Source organism: Manihot esculenta, chromosome 16 (assembly GCF_001659605.2).
Source record: "Manihot esculenta cultivar AM560-2 chromosome 16, M.esculenta_v8, whole genome shotgun sequence".
Classification (NCBI taxonomy): domain Eukaryota; kingdom Viridiplantae; phylum Streptophyta; class Magnoliopsida; order Malpighiales; family Euphorbiaceae; genus Manihot; species Manihot esculenta.
Genome location: NC_035176.2, coordinates 638,356 through 654,899, shown reverse-complemented (window position 1 = coordinate 654,899; position 16,544 = coordinate 638,356). Strand labels below are relative to the sequence as shown.

At 33.7% G+C, this 16,544-nt stretch overlaps 3 protein-coding genes across 3 annotated transcripts; all 3 read left to right on the top strand.

Annotated features, from left to right (window-relative positions):
- The first annotated feature begins 2,967 nt into the window (after window positions 1–2,967).
- Window positions 2,968–5,548, top strand: LOC110602822 (5'-adenylylsulfate reductase 3, chloroplastic). Its single transcript, XM_021740390.2, has 4 exons — window positions 2,968–3,143; window positions 3,236–3,364; window positions 3,482–3,608; window positions 4,138–5,548. The coding sequence occupies exons 1-4, from the start codon at window positions 3,062–3,064 to the stop codon at window positions 5,180–5,182; spliced, it is 1,383 nt and encodes a 460-aa protein (XP_021596082.1). The 5' UTR covers window positions 2,968–3,061; the 3' UTR covers window positions 5,183–5,548.
- A 4,483-nt stretch (window positions 5,549–10,031) lies between these two features.
- On the top strand, window positions 10,032–12,936 carry LOC110602821 (glucan endo-1,3-beta-glucosidase 1). Its single transcript, XM_021740389.2, has 4 exons — window positions 10,032–10,427; window positions 10,518–11,831; window positions 12,469–12,496; window positions 12,637–12,936. The coding sequence occupies exons 1-4, from the start codon at window positions 10,349–10,351 to the stop codon at window positions 12,800–12,802; spliced, it is 1,587 nt and encodes a 528-aa protein (XP_021596081.1). The 5' UTR covers window positions 10,032–10,348; the 3' UTR covers window positions 12,803–12,936.
- Window positions 12,937–13,711: 775 nt separating this feature from the next.
- On the top strand, window positions 13,712–16,480 carry LOC110604086. The gene is made up of 5 exons (XM_021742165.2): window positions 13,712–14,270; window positions 14,363–14,434; window positions 14,796–14,941; window positions 15,035–15,145; window positions 15,652–16,480. Exons 1-5 carry the CDS (start codon window positions 13,766–13,768, stop codon window positions 16,234–16,236), a joined length of 1,419 nt encoding a protein of 472 aa, XP_021597857.1. The 5' UTR covers window positions 13,712–13,765; the 3' UTR covers window positions 16,237–16,480.
- Window positions 16,481–16,544: the final 64 nt, after the last annotated feature.

Sequence of the window (16,544 nt, the reverse complement as noted above, 5' to 3'; positions counted from 1 at the left end):
TTTAAATTTTTTTTTTTTTGAAGTCAATTATTTTTAAATTTTTATAAAAATTGCAATCAAAATATTATTTTATTTTATTTTTTGATTACATATTAATTTGTTTTGCCCATTGGCTTTTGCTGAATGCAAATTACTGATTTTCAGTTTTGCAATAAGCTTAGTATAATATTTTTTTATCAAATAAATCCATGAATTTTACTTTTAAAGTCAAATAATTCTTAGATCAAATAAAATAATATTTTTAATAATAAAATATTTTAATTAACATAAAAATTAAAAAAATATATATATATATATATATAATTTTTATATATTTTCATTTGAAAATTAAATATTAAATATTTTTAAAAATATATGAAAAGTTAATCGAAACATAAATTAATGATAAAAGTCAGGGGTGATCATTCGGTTGGTTCAGTTTAAAATCGAACCGAACTGAATAAACCAAAAATTAAAATTTTAGTGTTTATAAAAACCGAACAGAACTGATTTTGGTCAGAAATAGAATCGAACCGAACCGGTTCGGTTCGGTTCGGTTTGATCGATTTCAATTTTTAATAATTTTTTTATTTTTTACACTTTATTTTTAGTATTTTAAAATTTAATTAAAATATTTTAATATTAATATGATTTAATTTCTCTATATTATTAAAAAAATATATTATTATTACTAATCGGTTCGATTCAATTTTTTTCTGATCAAAATCGAACCGAACTGAAATAACCGAAATTTCTGAAAATAAAAATCGAACCGAACCGAAATGTATAAAAAACAGAACTAAATTTTTAAATCAATTCAATTCGATTAATTTTTTCAATTTGAACCGAATGTTGCTCGCCCCTAATAAAATATTTAACTTTTTGAATAAAGAGGGAACATTTTATAATTCACAAAATCATAGCCATCACTGATTACTTGCCCATTAATGTGTATATCGTTCAGTCAGCCATCTCTAGCAGCCATTAAATTTGTTCCATCCATTTATTCTATATTTTCTTTTTCTCTTTCATCACTTCTTTATTCTCGGCCACTTTGACCCCTTCCCACGCCAAAGAGCCGTGATTCTCTGCTTTCTTTTTCTTTATTTTTTGCTAATATATATATATATATATATATATATATATATAAATGTGACCTAAAATTCAATAAAATTGTGGGAAAATTACTATTTAATTTATATGTTATGAAAAAATTTATTTAGAAAATAACAGATTCTGATAATATTATATTGTATTTTATTAAAAGATAATATTATCAAAATTTAGTTTGGGATTGTGGTTACCTCACGCTCCTCTTATTTATTTTAATAATAATAATTTGACTGATGATTCTCCTAGAATCATGAATTTGATTTTGTCTTTTTCTTCAATGGGTCACTTTCTGTCTTCTCATCTTCATGGCCGCCCGCTTGCTTTGGAGCTGTGCCCTCAATTTTCCAATTTTGTATACATCAACTTGACCTTCAATGTGTCGTATTAGTGGAATTATCCTCTCCTTCTATCTAAAAAAAAGATTTTTTAGTTTAATTGATGGTAAAATTTATTGCATTTATATTGGAAAAATAAAATGAAAACGAGTAAGAGAAATACCATAATAATAATTTTAATTTGAGAAAAAAATAATTAAAGAATAATCGTATTCCGATACTTAATCTGGTGAAAAATATATTCTAGTAGACTTGAGAGATTTAAGGTTCAACTCCTCGGACCCTTATTTTAAAAAAAAATAATTAAGTAATGATTCTATGATGTGCTGTGTTTACCTAAATCACAAATGTGATTGTGGTTATTTGAGAAATTGGAAGGAGAAGAGGTCCAGGACCATTACTTGTATATCCATAACATTTTTTCACAAATGGCTCTTCTCATCCCTCCTCTCTCTTTCATTTTAATTTCGTCTGCCCAAAATATCCTACTGGACCTCATTCTCACTCTCTATTTTTGGTAATTTCTCTGTCTATAATTATAAATTTCACATTTTTGCCCTTTTTTTTATTATTACTTTTTTAAAATATATATATTAAAAAAATTAAGTTTATTAGTTTAAAAAATAATTAATAATAAAACAATATAGATTGAGAATATTTAAAAAAAAACAGTGAAATATATTATTTGATCCATAATCTTTATTTAAATATTTTTTTCGTTTAACGTCTAAACTTTATAAAAATATAACCGCACTTTTTAAAATTTTAAGAATTAAATAATTATGTTTATAAAATTTAAATATCAATAATTATATTTTTATAAATATCAATAGTAAAAAATTAATAATAAAAATATCAAATTATCAATTGATTTTATGTTTAAATACAGGAATTTTAAATTTTATTATTTTTCACTATATAATTATATTTTCTTAATTCATATAAAAAAAATTAGTAAGTCCATTTTCATGAGATGGGATAGAGTACATGAGAAATTATAATAAATATTTGTATTAAATTTATATAAAATTAATTAAATTTTAAAAGGTATATAATAAGTACACAAATCTTCATACTTTTATTCATTTAATATTATATAAAAATAAGCATAATAATTCTGATTAAATATGTATTATGTGAATTTATATATTTCTTTTCATTTTTAAATTACTTTAGTTTAGATTTTAATATAAACAATAAATTTATTTTCATTTAATTTTTATTTATAATTAAAATATTTTAAAATTTTAATTTTTATATCTTTGGACGAAATCGCGTCCTAATTATAATTTTCTTTTATTAATAATAGAAAAGAAAGGGTAGAAGAGTCAGGCTCCAGGCTTCCCTCTGTTACCACGTCTCCTATTTCTCGCGGCACGTGACGAAAGCAATGAGCCCAGATTAACAGGGATCCACCTAATCACAACATGCCACGTCATCTGCTCTACCGGGGCCGCTCTAAATCGAAAATGCGTCCAGGTTCAATGAACCTGGTAGGGTGCTCTTTCCTCGGTTCTTATTTAACAGCCTTCTATGTATCTCATGCCTGACTTGCATAATACAAAAGCCACACACACGACAGAGAAATAGAAATCAAATTTCGATTCTAGTTTATACAGAAATCGGAATATTCAATGGCCTTCACCGTTGCTCCTTCTTCTTCTTCTGCAACTGCAATTTCTGCAACCAGTTATTCCCGCTCCTCTGAGCTCAAAGGTAGCTTTTTTTTTTCCTCTCAATTTTGATGTCGAATTTTGAGTTTTCTGTTTTCAACATTTTGTTGATTATGGGTAGATTTTGGTTTCCAGCTCCTCAAATTGGTTCCTTCCGTTTGTTGGATCGTCCGGCGACCTTTAACCTCTCCCAACGGCGTTTTTCGGTGAAGTCTAAACGGAATGACTCCATTGTCCCTCTTGCGGCAACTGTCGTTGAGCCTGGTAAGTTTTATTTGTTCAATTAAAAACTCATCGCTTTATTTAATACGTTTAATTTGGTGTTTTACTTGAAAAAAGGGAGATTTAATTGAGCGTTGAATTTTTTGTTGGAACTTGCAGAGGTGGCGGAGAAAATAGATGTGGAGGACTATGAGCAATTGGCCAAGAAGCTTGTGAACTCTTCTCCATTGGAGATTATGGACAAGGCGCTTGAGAAGTTTGGCAATGATATTGCAATTGCATTCAGGTATATTATATGGCTTTTAATTCAATTTAAATTGTAAAATTTTTTAATTTGCTAGCAGCAGAAATTTTACCGCATACAATTTTCTGATCTGTGTTCCTGGCATATAGGTGGATCCCTTTGATATTTCATATTTACCCAACTGTGAAACCTTAAATGATAATATCAAATGCGCCATTAGATCCTGGAGAATATAATTTAGGAAATTGTAGTGCCTTGTTTAAAATATTGGATGAGATTACTTTAACTGTTGGCTTGTTAATTTTATGGCACAACAAGTAAATTACAATAAATTACTCACCTAGCAGAAGTAGAAGGTATAATGTGAAAAATCATTTGACCTTGTGTATAAGTTGAGATATATTTCCTTCTATTAGAAGAGAAAGTAATGAAATTAAATGGCTCTAGCACATGTTTTGTAATTGCATTCCTGTATGTGACATTAACATATATTTGGATAGATGGCAATTCATTCATTAATAAGGTTCTTTTCAATAACAAGTATCTTTTTTTTTTTTTAATTTTTTTCCAGTGGTGCTGAAGATGTTGCATTGATTGAGTATGCCAAGCTAACCGGTAGACCCTTTAGGGTGTTCAGTCTGGACACTGGGAGATTGAACCCAGAAACATATAGGTTCTTTGACGCTGTTGAGAAGCACTATGGCATCCATATTGAGTACATGTTTCCTGATGCTGTTGAAGTTCAAGCCTTAGTAAGGAGCAAGGGCCTGTTCTCTTTCTATGAGGATGGGCACCAGGAGTGCTGCCGTGTTAGAAAGGTGAGGCCCTTGAGGAGAGCTCTCAAGGGCCTACGCGCTTGGATCACTGGCCAAAGAAAAGATCAGTCCCCTGGCACCCGGTCTGAGATTCCCGTTGTTCAGGTTGACCCAGTTTTTGAGGGATTGGATGGTGGCGTTGGCAGTCTAATCAAGTGGAATCCGATGGCAAATGTTGATGGCATAAATGTATGGAACTTCCTTAGAACTATGGATGTGCCTGTAAACTCATTGCATTCACAAGGATATGTTTCAATTGGCTGTGAGCCTTGCACAAGGCCAGTTCTTCCAGGTCAACATGAGAGGGAAGGGAGATGGTGGTGGGAGGATGCTAAGGCTAAGGAATGCGGGCTACACAAAGGAAATCTGAAACAGGATGAAGCAGCGCAACTTAATGGCAACAGAAATGGGGCTGGTCATTCAAATGGTTCTGCTAACGTTGCTGATATTTTCAACTCACAGAATTTGGTCAATTTGAACAGGACTGGAATAGAGAATTTATTAAGATTGGAAAACAGAAAGGAACCATGGATTGTTGTTCTGTATGCCCCATGGTGCCAATTCTGCCAGGGCATGGAACAATCCTACGTTGAATTGGCTGATAATTTGGCAGGGAGTGGAGTGAAGGTGGGGAAATTCAGGGCAGATGGTGATCAGAAAGAATTTGCTAAGCAAGAATTACAGTTGGGAAGCTTTCCGACGATACTCTTCTTTCCCAAACACTCCTCTCGGCCGATCAAGTATCCCTCAGAGAAGAGGGATGTAGATTTCTTGATGACTTTTGTCAATGCCCTCCGCTGATAGAAAACAAGTATAATCATTTGATAGAGGAGTGGTTGAATCATTTGAGCACAGAAGTCCAAGGTTGTGTTCATAATCAGAAATGATTGGGAATAATGGAGGAGGCAGCGAGCCTCAAACCATAAGCATAACTTAATTGTTTGCTTGCCCAGCACTAGCCAGCCTTGGGAACGTAAACTACCTGGGTCTGTATATTGTATGGTGCGGGTATATATGCTCCTCTTTCTACTCCTCTCCTCCTTGCATGTTCTGTGAAAGTCAATTTTAGGACAGAGTTTTGATTTTTAAGGTCTTTAGAATTTGTAATATAAATGGTCGAATGGAGAATGGGAAATAGAGTTGATTTTTGGTGCGTTATAACCTCAACTTTCAGCCATATGTTAGAAATTTTCAATTTCAAAATTTTATCAATTGTGGGAGTGCGACTTCTGCCAGAGCAGCTTACAAGAAAAGCAAAGCCTCATGGATCAATTATTGACGAGCGGTGCAAGTTGAAATATATTATACGTTAGGGAACGCCGTCCACTAAAATTTTCATGGCTTGTTAACGCGAGATATCACTTCGCATGGGACCCAGGAAAAAATTGTGGTGGGGGCTGAAATTACACCTCCTCATCTGATATTTCTTTTCCCTCTTTTGCAAACAAATGGCATCACAAACTACCAATCCACCGAAGCAGCCAGCCCTAGCTATAAACCAATTGCGCGGCAAATCACTCGTTAGTTTGAGAATTCGGTTAGTCTGATTTAATCTCGAATTGAATTAAAATGAATTAACATTTTTATTCTATTCAGTTAAATGAATTCTTGATTTTCAAGAACCCTTAACCAAAGGAACTCCACTCGACAAGAAACCAAGAACGCCCATCTTGAGCAAGTGAAATCAGTTTGTTACCGTATTAGAGAAATAAACCAAATGCTTACTACCAGAGAAGTAAATCAAATGCATACAGCAAAGGTACACAGAATCGTGAAAGAAAAAAAAACTGAATATTAATTTGCATACAACACAAGCTTTGAGAATGAAGCTTGCAATACATACATTGTCAGTAGCCATACAGATCATATGGACCTTGATGTTCATAGGAATATTAAGAGGAGGAGAATTAGGAGTAATACGAGGAGGAGAGTGGAGAACACATGTAGATCCTGTAAATCCAAAACGGTGTAGCATGAGCATGTTGGTTCACTTTGTTTTTGTTTTTTTTCTTTATTATTTATTTTTAACAAAAAAAATATAACTTAATTAATCAATTACTAATTATTAAAAATCAACCGTATAAAATAGAAAATCAAATGAATTGATTTATGTGTATCAAATCTTTTGACGACGACTCAAAACACTTGTATAAATTTTAATATACACATTCAAATTTATACAAGTTTTTAAGTGGACGTACTATAATCACCGGAATATAAATATATATGCTATGATCAGCATGATATAATGTGTGTATTAAAAATAATATAATTCAAATTAGCTAATTATTAATAAATCAATTATCCGCCATTAATTAATTAGTAGTTTCAATAAACCTGTCGAAAGTACAATCATTTCTTCCTTCTACATATAAAGTAACATGTATATGTACTCCATTTGCATGAAAGAAAGTATTACTTTTTTGTCTTTTGAAAACCACCATTTGCATGAAAGAAAGTATTATCTTTTTTATCTTTTGAAAACCACCATTACTCACATACAACTCAAAATCTTAATACCTCTAAAAATAAATTATTCAGTTTCGTTATTACCCTCATTTACCGATATTGCAAATTTTTTTCTTAGAACCTTGAAGAATTACCTCCATGTGTCAGAATCCTAAAAACACTCCCGATCTCACATTTATCAAAATTTATACATTTTAAGTAAACGTTTATCAAAATTTATACATTTTAAGTAAATATATATACATCTCGATATAAAATATCTAATTTAATTACTATTAAAATTCCTCATCTAACCTAGAATTGTAACAACAAGCAACCAATAATTTGTCGAGTATCCACACCATGTTGTGGAAAGAATGGAGAAAGTCACTACAAAAGCCAAACGGAGCGTAGCTTTCCACTGCATAAAGTGTAGAGAAAGCTGGTGAATGATTAAAACTAAAGAATTCTCCTTTTAAAATCTTATTGGGCATTTTGTCAAAGAGAGCAATTAACATGTATAAGGTTCATTTCTCTTTTGGTTGACGTGAACTTTCTGATCAATAACAAATAATGATTAATATTGATTATGCTGCCACTAATTAGTGTCATCATAAAAGCCTAATGGTAAAGAAATACAAGAAAATGAAGCAAGCACATGGATGAATGGATGGTGAGCTAATGGAAACTTGATGGGTTTTTACTTCAACTGGGGCAAGGGTTTTTACTTCAACTGGGGCAATAATAATAATAATTAAGAAAGAATGTCAAATTGCCACAAGGCAAGAGATGAGACCCACATGTGAATGGGACGCAGTTGTTGTTGTTTTGTTCTATTGTGCTCGTGAAGAATTGTTGGGTTAGACTGTCTGTTTTTGTCTGATACACTGCAACAGTGTCCGTGCCTGTGCTCTTTTTTAAGCCTTCTTTTGGCTGCCTGCTACTGTCTCTACTCATTTCCCATCTGCCATATTTCCTCAGGTTCTGCTTTGAAATTACAACTTTCAATTCAATCTTATGGTGGAAGTGAAGTGGATGGTTAATTTATGCCAGACTTTTTTTAATTTAAATAAAATTGTGGATTCAATCATTTTCTATTAATTATTTAAAAATAATATACATACCTCTAAAACAATATTATTTTTCTATCTTTAAATTATATCAAAATTAATTCAAAGACAAATAATATAAATTTTTTTATTATATTTTTAAGAATAAACATTCAGTTTGGACTATAGATATATACTAAATTGTTGAGTGTTAAAACCTGAGGGATATATATGATAGTTTTGTTATAATTTTGGAGGAAATAATAAATATAAATTCAATTAAATCTCCATACTTTTATTTGAGAATCAAATAAATTCATTTTGACTTTTTTAGTTAATTAAATTCATGTGTTTTTCTTAAGAGTTAAATAAATCATTATTTAATATAATATTTTTTTAATAATAAAATATTATTTTTAATAATAAGAATAATTTTTTAATATAATAAAATTTCATTTTTGTAATATTTAAAATTACTTACCATTTTTTTTTAATTTATTGTGAAATGAATAATATAGGATTTCAGATTTCTTGAACTATTGATGAGAATTTGATTTGAAGATTAGAGAATTAACATTATTTGTGATGATTGTAGGTTTATAATTTAACAGAGAGGATCTTCATTTCCTGGCGGTAAGGTTTTGCCTTTGCTCTGAGTAAATAGCTCTCGTCTCTGTTCCTTTAGGTGACTCTCTTTACCTTTTTCTACTCTTTTCTTCTACTTCCTTCTTCCCTTCTTTTCCTAGCTTACTCTCTTCTCTAAATGGAAGGCGATCTATCTAAACTGATCATACTTACTCAAAACCTCAACTTCAGTGATTAATTTTTAGACTTGAAAATAAACGAAGAATATAGTTTCAAACTTCAACAATAGACATTGGCTGAAAATTTTGTTTTATCTAGGTAATTTAGTGCATCAAATTGTGAAGACGGTGTTTGAAAAAGTTTGGTCACTTAAATGGTACTTTTGTTGTCTCATCCAAAAAAATAACTTATTTATCTTCACTTATTTCGACTCTGAAGATGCCATTATGGTATTAGCAAATCGTTGAATAATAATCTTATTGTGATGAGAGATTGACCAGCGATACAACTTTTGAAGAATTGCAATTTTCTAAATCACCATTTTGGGTGTAAGTGTTAGGTCTTCCACTGAACATGATGATGCACCAGAATACAGTTATTATTAAAAATTTGTTAGGAGACTTATTGGGAGTTGATGAAAATTGGCTAAATCTGGAGGGCTTGAATAGTATGTTAAGAATTAGAGCCCCATTCATATACAAAAGCCATTCATCACATGTTTCCATTGAAAGAAAGGGAATGGATTGATTGAGCGGGTAAGTTCAGTTTCAATATGAGAAGATTCCTGACCTCTGTTTCAACTGTGGATGGCTCGGTCATTTTAGTAGTACATGCCCACACATCCTGCAAATAAAACTGATATCCGATTGATGAGATGCTCATTTATAAAGGGGTAAGCAATAGTACTAACCGTTGTTTAGTTGAGTTGTTCCTTGAGAATACTTCCTTCGGATGTAATCCATCTCTTAGGATGGAGTTTGTATACAATCATTTACCATCTTAATGCCTTTTATAACACTGTAACTTAAAAAAAAAAAAAAAAAAAACCTTAAAGAGATGCAAGTTGGCTATTTTATTAAAAGTTAAATCTATGTGAGTGCTGAGATGGCAATAGCTGCCAATGCCATTACTCTATTTTTTATTATGAAAGCTCAAGATACTCTTCTAATGTAAATTAAAGCTTAAAATATTAAATCACAATATATGTTTATGAAAAATTTTAAATTCTATCTATTATTATATAGGACCATATGAACTTTAGCATATTCATGATCTAAAAATTAAATAATATTTTTTTAAAAAAAAATTGATTTTTTAAAAAATTAAAAATAAAATTTAATATTAAAAAAATTAAATTCAGAATTTCTAAATTAAATTACTTCCAATTAAAAAGAGAAAAAGAAAAACTTCCCACCAAACAATACCTTGCAGAGTTAACGTCTCTTAGTGGAAATGCCAGGCTGTGACTCTCGTCTTAAAGAATCATCTAAAGGGTCGAGAAGGAGCCAGTCAATCTAGTGAATTTACCATAAAGTCACTGACCAAATGGAACTCATGCATAAAGAGCCTCTCTGTCTACAAGGTCACTTCCGATAATTCACATATCCAGCGGCAGATACCATCATCAAAGGTGAACGGCTTTAGAAAGCAGAAAGAAACCATACCTCACACTCTTTCAAGTTACAACTGCTTTGGATTCATGGCTTCTTTCTATTTCTCACTGTCGATCTATTGACTCAACAAGCAAAACCCAAATCATTCTCACCAACAATTCAATTCAGGAAAAAGTTATCTTTTTTAAAATAATTCCAGAAGATAATGCAAGAATCTGTAGATGACCCAGAAACAGATGATGAAGTAGTAAGGCTTAAGCTTATCTTCAATAATGGCAAACTCTAAGTTCAGTCTTCTCATCATCGCCATTATCTTCGTCTTCTCCACTGGAATTTTCAGATTTTCATTAGGTATACTACTTCTGTACTCAGTAGCCATTGTATAAAGAAACCAACGGGTACCCTTTTCTCATTTTGCTATCTTCTTTAACAAATTTGCAGCTAAATCGCTTCCACAAGCGGTGGCTCAGATAAAGCAGCAAAAGCAAGACCAAGACAGCGAGCCGTTTGTGGGTTTTAACGTAGGCACAGATGTTTCCAATGTCTTGTCGCCGAAAGACCTTGTTTCGTTTCTGCAAACTCAGAAAATCACCCATGTCCGCCTGTATGATGCGGACCCAGACACACTCAAAGCCTTGGCTAAAACCAAGATCCGAGTCATTATTAGCGTCCCCAATAACCAGATTCTTGCTATTGGATCCTCCAATGCCACAGCAGCCTCCTGGATTGGTCGCAATGTTGTTGCATATTATCCAGAAACGCTAATCACTGCAATTGCTGTAGGTGATGAGTTGTTGACGACTATACCCTCTTCAGCTCCTTTGCTTATGCCTGCTATAGAGTCGCTTTATAGTGCTTTAGTTGCTGCAAACTTGCATACCCAGATCAAGATTTCAACACCACATGCAGCTTCCATAATGCTTGATCCATTTCCTCCATCTCAGTCTTTCTTTAACCAGAGTTGGAACTCAGTTATGCTTCCTTTGCTTCAATTTTTGTCTAAAACTGGGTCTCCGTTGATGATGAATCTTTATCCTTACTATGTTTTTATGCAAAACAAAGGAGTGGTGCCCCTTGATAATTCTTTGTTCAAGCCCTTGACACCATCTAAGGAAATGGTTGATCCTAATACTTTGTTGCATTACACTAATGTTCTTGATGCTATGATTGATGCTGCATATTTTTCTATGAAGAATTTGAATATTACTGATGTTGTGGTTCTTGTCACTGAGACTGGCTGGCCTTCAAGGGGTGATTCAAAAGAGCCTTATGCTACTATTGACAATGCAGACACATATAATTCTAATCTGATTAAGCATGTTCTTGATCGTAGTGGGACTCCTTTTCATCCAGAAGTCACTTCCAGTGTATATATATATGAATTGTTCAATGAGGACTTGAGATCGCCGCCAGTATCAGAAGCAAATTGGGGATTGTTCTATGGAAATTCCACACCAGTTTATTTGCTTCATGTTTATGGAAGTGGGACTTTTTTAGCTAATGATACAACGAACCAAACGTATTGTATTGCAATGGATGGTGTTGATTCAAGGACATTGCAGGCAGCATTGGATTGGGCATGTGGACCAGGAAGGGCTAATTGCAGTGAGATACAGCCAGGGGAAGGTTGTTATCAGCCCAACAGTGTGAAGTACCATGCTTCTTATGCATTTGATAGCTATTACCAGAAGGAAGGGAAGGCTCCTGGATCTTGTGATTTCAAGGGTGTGGCCATGATCACCACTACTGACCCAAGTAAGATCTTTTATTTTTTCGCTTTCTCTCTCTCTTGCATAGGGTTTATCTGACAATGGATTGTAATGAAATTAAGGACATTGTCATGGAGTTCTTTAAGGTTCTTAAACTGTTAAATGATGCCTTGAGATTGATAACGTTAAGAGTCTTAAAAGTTCAAATTGCCTAATCCTGCAACACTCAAGTTAATAGTGGCACCCCCCAATTATTCTCAGAGGATACTTTGCAAGGACAGAGATGACTTGAAATCTTCAATAGTGGATGGTGTGTGATTCCTACCTGACATAGGCACATGACTCATTGAGTGATTGGAGTGTGGGAAGGGGCCTAGAATAAACATGTTTTGGTTGAAAAAAATAAAACTATGATTTCAATTTGGATCCTGGTTCAAGTGGAGCCCCATTGAGCCAGGATGGTGCCACTGCCATTGCCCATCAGCTCATGTTTCAAGTATGAGTTTGCCTTAAAAAATGACTCTTACATAAAACTCTTGCAGGAAACTTCCATTATTGCCTTGTTTACACCAAAATTACTTAAACATAATGGGGTCCTTCTGTGTTTTCCCCTGCTGCTAATAATTACAAGATCATCTTTTAAATCTGATGCACATTTTTCTCCTTTTCTGCAATATTTGCAGGTCATGGAAGCTGTATATTTCCTGGAAGGTAAGAGAGTCTGCTTTTTCTTTATGTAGTCTAATAGTGTTCTTTTTTCCTGACATTCCTTTTTCTCTGCAAAAGCTTTACTTAACTAAAACAACTTGTAATATGTTTTCACTAACAAAAGTTTCATTTTCTTGTTGCAGTAAGAAAGTAAGCAATAAAACGAGAACAGTGGCGAACTTGACCCAAGAAAGCAGTGCTACACATAGTTTAAGGTTCATCAACTTCAAAAGCAGCAGAATAGATAAGGGTTTAAGTTCATTTTTGGCTGTTGTTTTCTCTATTTTGTTACACATTCCTTTTGTTTAAGGTTGATCAGCATCAAAAGCAGTAGAATAGATAAGGGCTTAAGTTCCTTCTTGGCTGTTATTTTGTCTATTTTATTACACATTCCTTTGTAAACTGGTGTTGAGGTGCGAAAATAAGACCATTTTTTTGAGTTATATTGTTTTTGTTATTGCCAAGCGTTCAGTTTAGTGATGAACAACTATTGCTCTACCTGTCTAAAGTTCTGCTTATTTGTTTAATTCTCAATTTGGTAAAGAGGTTTTGAGTCTTTTGACAACTTTTTGTGGGCCCTTGTTTGTATGAGTTGAGAAGCAGAGTAGCACTAAACATTGTCTTTTCTTACAGCATAATTGACAGGATTAAGTGGGCAGCTTTAAAAGCTTTTTCTTTTTTTCCTTGTTTTTAAAAGAGTTTTTTCATTTTTGTTGTGCTTAAACCAAAAAAAAAAAACACCATTATCTTGGGCTTTTCAAATAGGAGAATATATATTTATATTGAAATTGGTAAAAAATATTTAAGTTTTGTGCATAGTTGAAATAATATACACATAATTCTTGGTAATGTAAAGAATTTGATCCATTTCAAGTAATATTTTTCTACAAGATGCTTGTTTTCCATGGTGGAGAAGCAACTTTATGAATGCAATATCTCAAAATCTTAAAGAAACATATGAAATCACTTTATGGAAATTTCAAATATTTTTTATATGAGAAGTATGAGGTGCCCAGAATATTTGGTGAATATTCTTAAAGGTATTTTTTTTTTTATATAAACCTCTTATTTTCTAAGAACTGTTTTTTCGTTTAATATATTACTCAGCAAATATTGACAAATATATGCTAATTAAATTATATTTAAATGAGAAAGCATTCCAACTTAGAGCCCACGTGGGGTTTTTAAGTGGGCCAGGGCCAAGTTGGGCCCCCCCCAAAAGCGTTCCCAAGTTTTGAAATTGGAAGTAAAAACTCAAAAAGCTGTAAGATCATGGAAGTATTGTCCCGCTGCTTCCGCAAATCAACCTCATTTCCATTCTCAATCCCATCTCCTTGCTCCAATCGTATCGTCTTCTCCGAGCTCCTCATGTCTTGGACTTGCAAGAGATGCACTTTCATCAACTCCCCATCTTCAAAACCCACTTGTCAAATCTGCCTATCACCATCGTCTCCTCTTCCTTCTTCCTCGTCTTCACCAGCTGCTCGTCAAGACACCCCAACATGGTCCTGCAAAGCTTGCACTTTCTTGAACCCATATAAGAATTCTGCCTGTGAAATATGTGGCACTCGGGGTTCTCTTTCTTCCCTTTCGAGTTTCGAGGTTTTGAATGATGTTGGTCCCGATGAGGACTTGGATTCTTCTATTGGTTCTGTCTTTGTGCCCTTGAGGACTTGCAAGAGGAAGATTAGTAACTCATTCGATTCTGGTTTGGATTGTGTTGATTCCGAAAGCTTTCGTGGAGTTAAGGTCTCCAATAGGACTGTTGATGCGAAGGGTTAGTAACTTCTTCTTCTTTTTTTTTTTTCTTCCCTAAAAAAATATTAAAAGGTTATTTATTTACGCATTGAATGGTGCTAATATATGCAGATGGGGATTGTGTTAAATTGGGTGGATTTCAAGGGCTTGGGGCATCAAACAAGGCGGTAACTGTTGTAAAGGGTGAGTTAGAATTTGGATAATTTCAATTTCCTTCACGGGTTGTGTGTTCCATGCGAATTGCTGATGAGATTACATTTGGAGTACTCAAAATATTTCAAAATGGAGTGATGTGATTGTGATGTAGTTGGTAATGATAAAATTACAAATGACTGTGTCCTAAATGAAACCTTTTTAGCTCTATTCATTTATTAAAGTTGGTCGTTTAAAATTTGCTCCCCCTCCCCTCGTTTATTATTCATAAGGGGTTGGAAATCAAAGGGGACTGATCGATGCTACAATGACCTTTCCAGAAAGAAAAAAGATTTATTTTTTGTTGAATTCTATGGCCTTTTCTCTTTTGGTTACTTTTTTGGCATGGCAGAGGACACCAGTTCATCTACCATTTTGAGTTCATTCAAGATTTTGAGCTACAATGTTTGGTTCCGAGAGGATCTGGAGTTGCACAAGAGAATGAAAGCTCTTGGCGACCTGATTCAACTGCATTCACCCCACGTTATTTGTTTTCAGGTGTTTTTTTTTTTTTTTGGGAATTTGCTTACATAGAGAACTGGGTTCAGAGATCATTGATTTCTTCTTCCTTACCGCCACCTTGCTTTGCAGGAGGTTACTCCAAATATATATGACATATTTAGGCAGTCTAGCTGGTGGAAAGCATACCACTGCTCTGTTGCAAATGAGATGGCATATTCAAGACCATACTTTTGCATGCTGGTAAGCGCTTCCACCACTGTAAGCACATAGCTTTGTATAATGGTTATAATACAGTAGTCAGCAGTATGCGTGGAAAATGCCTATTGCACATTATATGTATCAAACTTAATGCTTGTTTCCATTTCAAATTCATCAGTTCAGCTAGAAGCTTATGATCTGTTTCTCCTTGTTAGGCAATTGCATTCAGAACTTTAATCTAACTTTCGTTGTAACACTGTGCGACAACCATCATCCTAGGTTAAAAATGATGTCTTAAGTCTACCTCTGGTCTACTTTCCAAGGGAAATACATCTGATAATCTTTTTTTTAATGATTTTTGGTTTGGAACCCCAACCCCAAAAGCATTAGTTAATATCAATAATTATTTTGATATGTTTGCCACTGAAGGTGCTTTAAAGTGTCAGTTGCTAGTGTCATGCTTTACAGTAATATGCAGATCCAGCTCTAGTTCTTCATGTCAGCATTCATTTGACCGTGGTTAACATATTTCTATCAATTCTGTGCAGTTGAGCAAACTCCCTGTAAAATCCTTCAGCGCTAGGCCATTTAACAACTCTATAATGGGGAGAGAGCTTTGCATTGCTGAACTTGAAGTTCAGCCTAACAAGCCATTGGTGGTTGCCACAAGCCATCTTGAAAGTCCCTGCCCTGCACCTCCAACATGGAACCAGATGTTCAGCAAGGAGCGTGTAGATCAGGCAAAGGAGGCCATGAACCTTCTCAAGAAGAACTCAAATGTGATCTTTGGTGGGGACATGAACTGGGATGACAAGTTAGATGGTCAGTTTCCTTTATCTGATGGATGGATGGATGCATGGGCAGAGTTAAGACCAGGGGAAAATGGCTGGACATATGACACCAAGTCCAACCAGATGTTGTCAGGGAACCGGACATTGCAAAAGCGACTTGATAGATTTGTGTGCCATCTACGTGATTTTAGAATTAGTAAAATTGACATGATTGGTATGGAAGCAATACCAGGTTTATCACATATCAAGGAGAAGAAAGTGAGGAAAGAGGTAAAGATGCTGGAGCTCCCCGTGTTTCCTAGTGATCATTATGGCTTGCTTCTAACAATTTCTTTCCAGTAATGTTGACAATGGTCAACCAAATGGTTGGGAAAAGGTTCTGCATTGCATTTTGTACACAGCAAAAGAGATGATGTAAATGCTTGATAGCATTTTGGGAAGCATGTTGCTATCAATTTTGTGTAAACTTCCTTGGATGGAGATGATATAACCTCTTTAATTACTTGAATCAAGTTTCTGTTGTCATCCTTAACACCAATGTATAGAAAATCCATGAATTTGTAGTTGCGCTCAAGGTTTTTGTTTACAGAGTATTGAAGAGTGAAATTGGCAGACTGCAAACTTCTGACCAGACTTGTTGGCTTAACCTG

Excerpts from the sequence above, each read along its gene's own strand:
- LOC110602822 (XM_021740390.2), top strand. The coding sequence starts at position 3,062 with ATGGCCTTCACCGTTGCTCCTTCTTCTTCTTCTGCAACTGCAATTTCT. Across the intron at positions 3,144-3,235 it reads CCGCTCCTCTGAGCTCAAAG|CTCCTCAAATTGGTTCCTTC; the intron begins GTAGCTTTTTTT and ends TTTGGTTTCCAG. Across the intron at positions 3,609-4,137 it reads GATATTGCAATTGCATTCAG|TGGTGCTGAAGATGTTGCAT; the intron begins GTATATTATATG and ends ATTTTTTTCCAG.
- LOC110602821 (XM_021740389.2), top strand. The coding sequence starts at position 10,349 with ATGGCAAACTCTAAGTTCAGTCTTCTCATCATCGCCATTATCTTCGTC. Across the intron at positions 11,832-12,468 it reads GATCACCACTACTGACCCAA|GTCATGGAAGCTGTATATTT; the intron begins GTAAGATCTTTT and ends CAATATTTGCAG. Across the intron at positions 12,497-12,636 it reads AGCTGTATATTTCCTGGAAG|TAAGAAAGTAAGCAATAAAA; the intron begins GTAAGAGAGTCT and ends TTCTTGTTGCAG.
- LOC110604086 (XM_021742165.2), top strand. The coding sequence starts at position 13,766 with ATGGAAGTATTGTCCCGCTGCTTCCGCAAATCAACCTCATTTCCATTC. Across the intron at positions 14,271-14,362 it reads TAGGACTGTTGATGCGAAGG|ATGGGGATTGTGTTAAATTG; the intron begins GTTAGTAACTTC and ends TAATATATGCAG. Across the intron at positions 14,435-14,795 it reads GGCGGTAACTGTTGTAAAGG|AGGACACCAGTTCATCTACC; the intron begins GTGAGTTAGAAT and ends TTGGCATGGCAG.